General features: G+C 39.3%; 1 protein-coding gene across 1 annotated transcript; it reads left to right on the top strand.

The window, feature by feature from the left end:
• The first annotated feature begins 933 nt into the window (after positions 1-933).
• LOC116378673 (alpha-aspartyl dipeptidase-like) lies at positions 934-2,189 on the top strand. Its single transcript, XM_031840585.1, has 3 exons — positions 934-1,206; positions 1,875-1,957; positions 2,043-2,189. Exons 1-3 carry the CDS (start codon positions 1,123-1,125, stop codon positions 2,101-2,103), a joined length of 228 nt encoding a protein of 75 aa, XP_031696445.1. The 5' UTR covers positions 934-1,122; the 3' UTR covers positions 2,104-2,189.
• Positions 2,190-2,444: the final 255 nt, after the last annotated feature.

A 2,444-nucleotide genomic window follows, 5' to 3' on the forward strand; every position in this document is an offset into this window, starting at 1 on the left:
GAGACGTATACGGCGTCTCTATGTCACTCCTCCTCAGTCCAGATATGCTCACTTCCTGTTCACTGGTTGCAAATAAAACAAGATGGCGACGGCGAAATCACCAAATGGGAGACTTCAAAACGTGTCGGTTGTTTGATACAGAAAGACACGGACGCCTACATGTACATATGAGTTAAGAGAGTTATATAGTTTTCATTAATACCTGTACTTATTACAAAGTACTTTACTGGAATATTTCTATTTTATGCTGCTTTTTATTTATACTTTTCACAACATGTACCTTCACTACTTACTACTGCTACATTTTTCTATTACTGTTACTTGAGTAGGATGTTGAATGCAGGACTTTTACTTTATTATCTTCACATAGTTGTATCACCATTATTACTATTTCTATTATTACTGTATTCAGCTGCTTCAGACGCTCCGTAATAAAAAGCTGGACTTTAATACTGTTTTTATCAAATAGAAATGTGTCTCATCATTGATCTCTTTGTGAAGTCTGGTGATCATTTCACTGACACCAATTGGTCGATTTCCTGCCATGTGATAATCAGTCCACTACTACTGGGTACTATATATATATATACTGTATATATATATAATGTAATATACATATATAATACCCAGTTTTTACGATATTACATTGTATATAAAGTGAAGTGAGAAACAAGAAGCTCGATGTTCATTTCTGAAGTTATGCAACATGTGAAGCTGTTTCGACAAAAATAAAATGCTGTGTCAGCAAACGGAAATAAAAGTCCTGATGTTTGATGTTCTCCAGAAGATCAAACCAGACGACCCACAATCCTTTGCAGTCTGACTCAGTTCTCATACATTCATGATTTCTCTGCACATGATATTATTTTAGTCATTATTAAAATAGGATGAACGTTTTATTTTCATTATCCATTATTGTCTTATTTTCTGAGCGACCGACAGTCTAAAGATTAATTATCAAAGAATCTGCAGAAGTTATTAGAGAACCACACATTCAGTGTGTGACTCATATTTATATGTAATTATTCAAAGACACGCCCATAAATCTGACTCAATATATACTTCAAAATAAACTGGCTCCATGGTAACATTACACTTCCTGTTGACATCCTCCAAAGCATTATGGAAAATGTTGTTTTGTTGCAGGAGACCAGAGAGCAGAGGATCACCCAGTACCACGAAGAACCTGATACTCCGTGTGTCCTGGTGAGATCTGTTAACTTAGCCTCAGTCTATTAGCATGACATCACGACCTGTTAGCTTTAGCCTCAATCTATTAGCATGACATCATGACCTGGGACCTGTTAGCTTTAGCCTCAATCTGTTAGCATGACATCATGACCTGGGGCCTGTTAGCTTAGCCTGTCTATTAGCATGACATCATGACCTGAGACCTGTTAGCTTAGCCTCAGTTTAGTAGCATATCACGACCTGAGACCTGTTAGCTTTAGCCTCAATCTGTTAGCATGACATTATGACCTGAAACCTGTTAGCTTAGCCTCAGTCTATTAGCATGAATCATGACCTGAGACCTGATAGCTTAGCCTCAGTTTATTAGCATATCACGACCTGAGACCTGTTAGCTTTAGCCTCAATCTGTTAGCATGACATCATGACCTGGGACCTGTTAGCTTAGCCTCAGTCTATTAGCATGAATCATGACCTGAGACCTGTTAGCTTAGCCTCAATCTGTTAGCATGACATCATGACCTGAGACCTGTTAGCTTTAGCCTCAGTCTGTTAGCATGACATCATGACCTGAGACCTGTTAGCTTTAGCCTCAGTCTGTTAGCATGACATCATGACCTGAGACCTGTTAGCGTTAGCCTCAGTCTGTTAGCATGACATCGTGCCCTGTGATTGGTTGTCCTCAGGGTCTGAGGGAGGGGTCTCTGCTGCTGGTTGAGGGAAACAAAGCGACTCTACTGGGAACCACTAAAGCCAGACTGTTCACCAGGTAACACAAACACAGTCGGTCCACTTAGAACCTGAAAGCTCACCGGTGCCACCAGCAGCAACCGTGATGTGTTTGTGTTTTTTAGGGGAAAGCCCCCGGTGGAGTATGAACCAGGAAGTGATCTCAGCTACCTGCTGACACGCTGACCAATCAGAGGACATGAAGGTCCTTAAGCTTTTATGATGTTCTGGATGACGGAATGTAGAAAAAGTGATTAAATATTGAAAGAAAACTTTGTTGTGTCTCTGTGTGTTGACTCAAGTTTGTATTTAAATACAAATTCAAGGTACTTGTACTTCATACTGCATCTCAAAGAGTAGAGTGGTCCTTATTGAAAAGTATTGTCGTTTGTTAGTGTTTATTATTGCATCAAATATAATTCAACTTGGTTCCTCAGCGTTGCATGTTGGGTAATTTGTGTCATAAGCCTGATTTCTATTTTAAGTGATAAGCTTTCTGCTAATTACACAGATTTCCCATCATGCAA

The sequence above is a fragment of the Anarrhichthys ocellatus genome, unplaced genomic scaffold, assembly GCF_004355925.1.
Source record: "Anarrhichthys ocellatus isolate YVR2014 unplaced genomic scaffold, GSC_Weel_1.0 scaffold2983, whole genome shotgun sequence".
NCBI lineage: Eukaryota > Metazoa > Chordata > Actinopteri > Perciformes > Anarhichadidae > Anarrhichthys > Anarrhichthys ocellatus.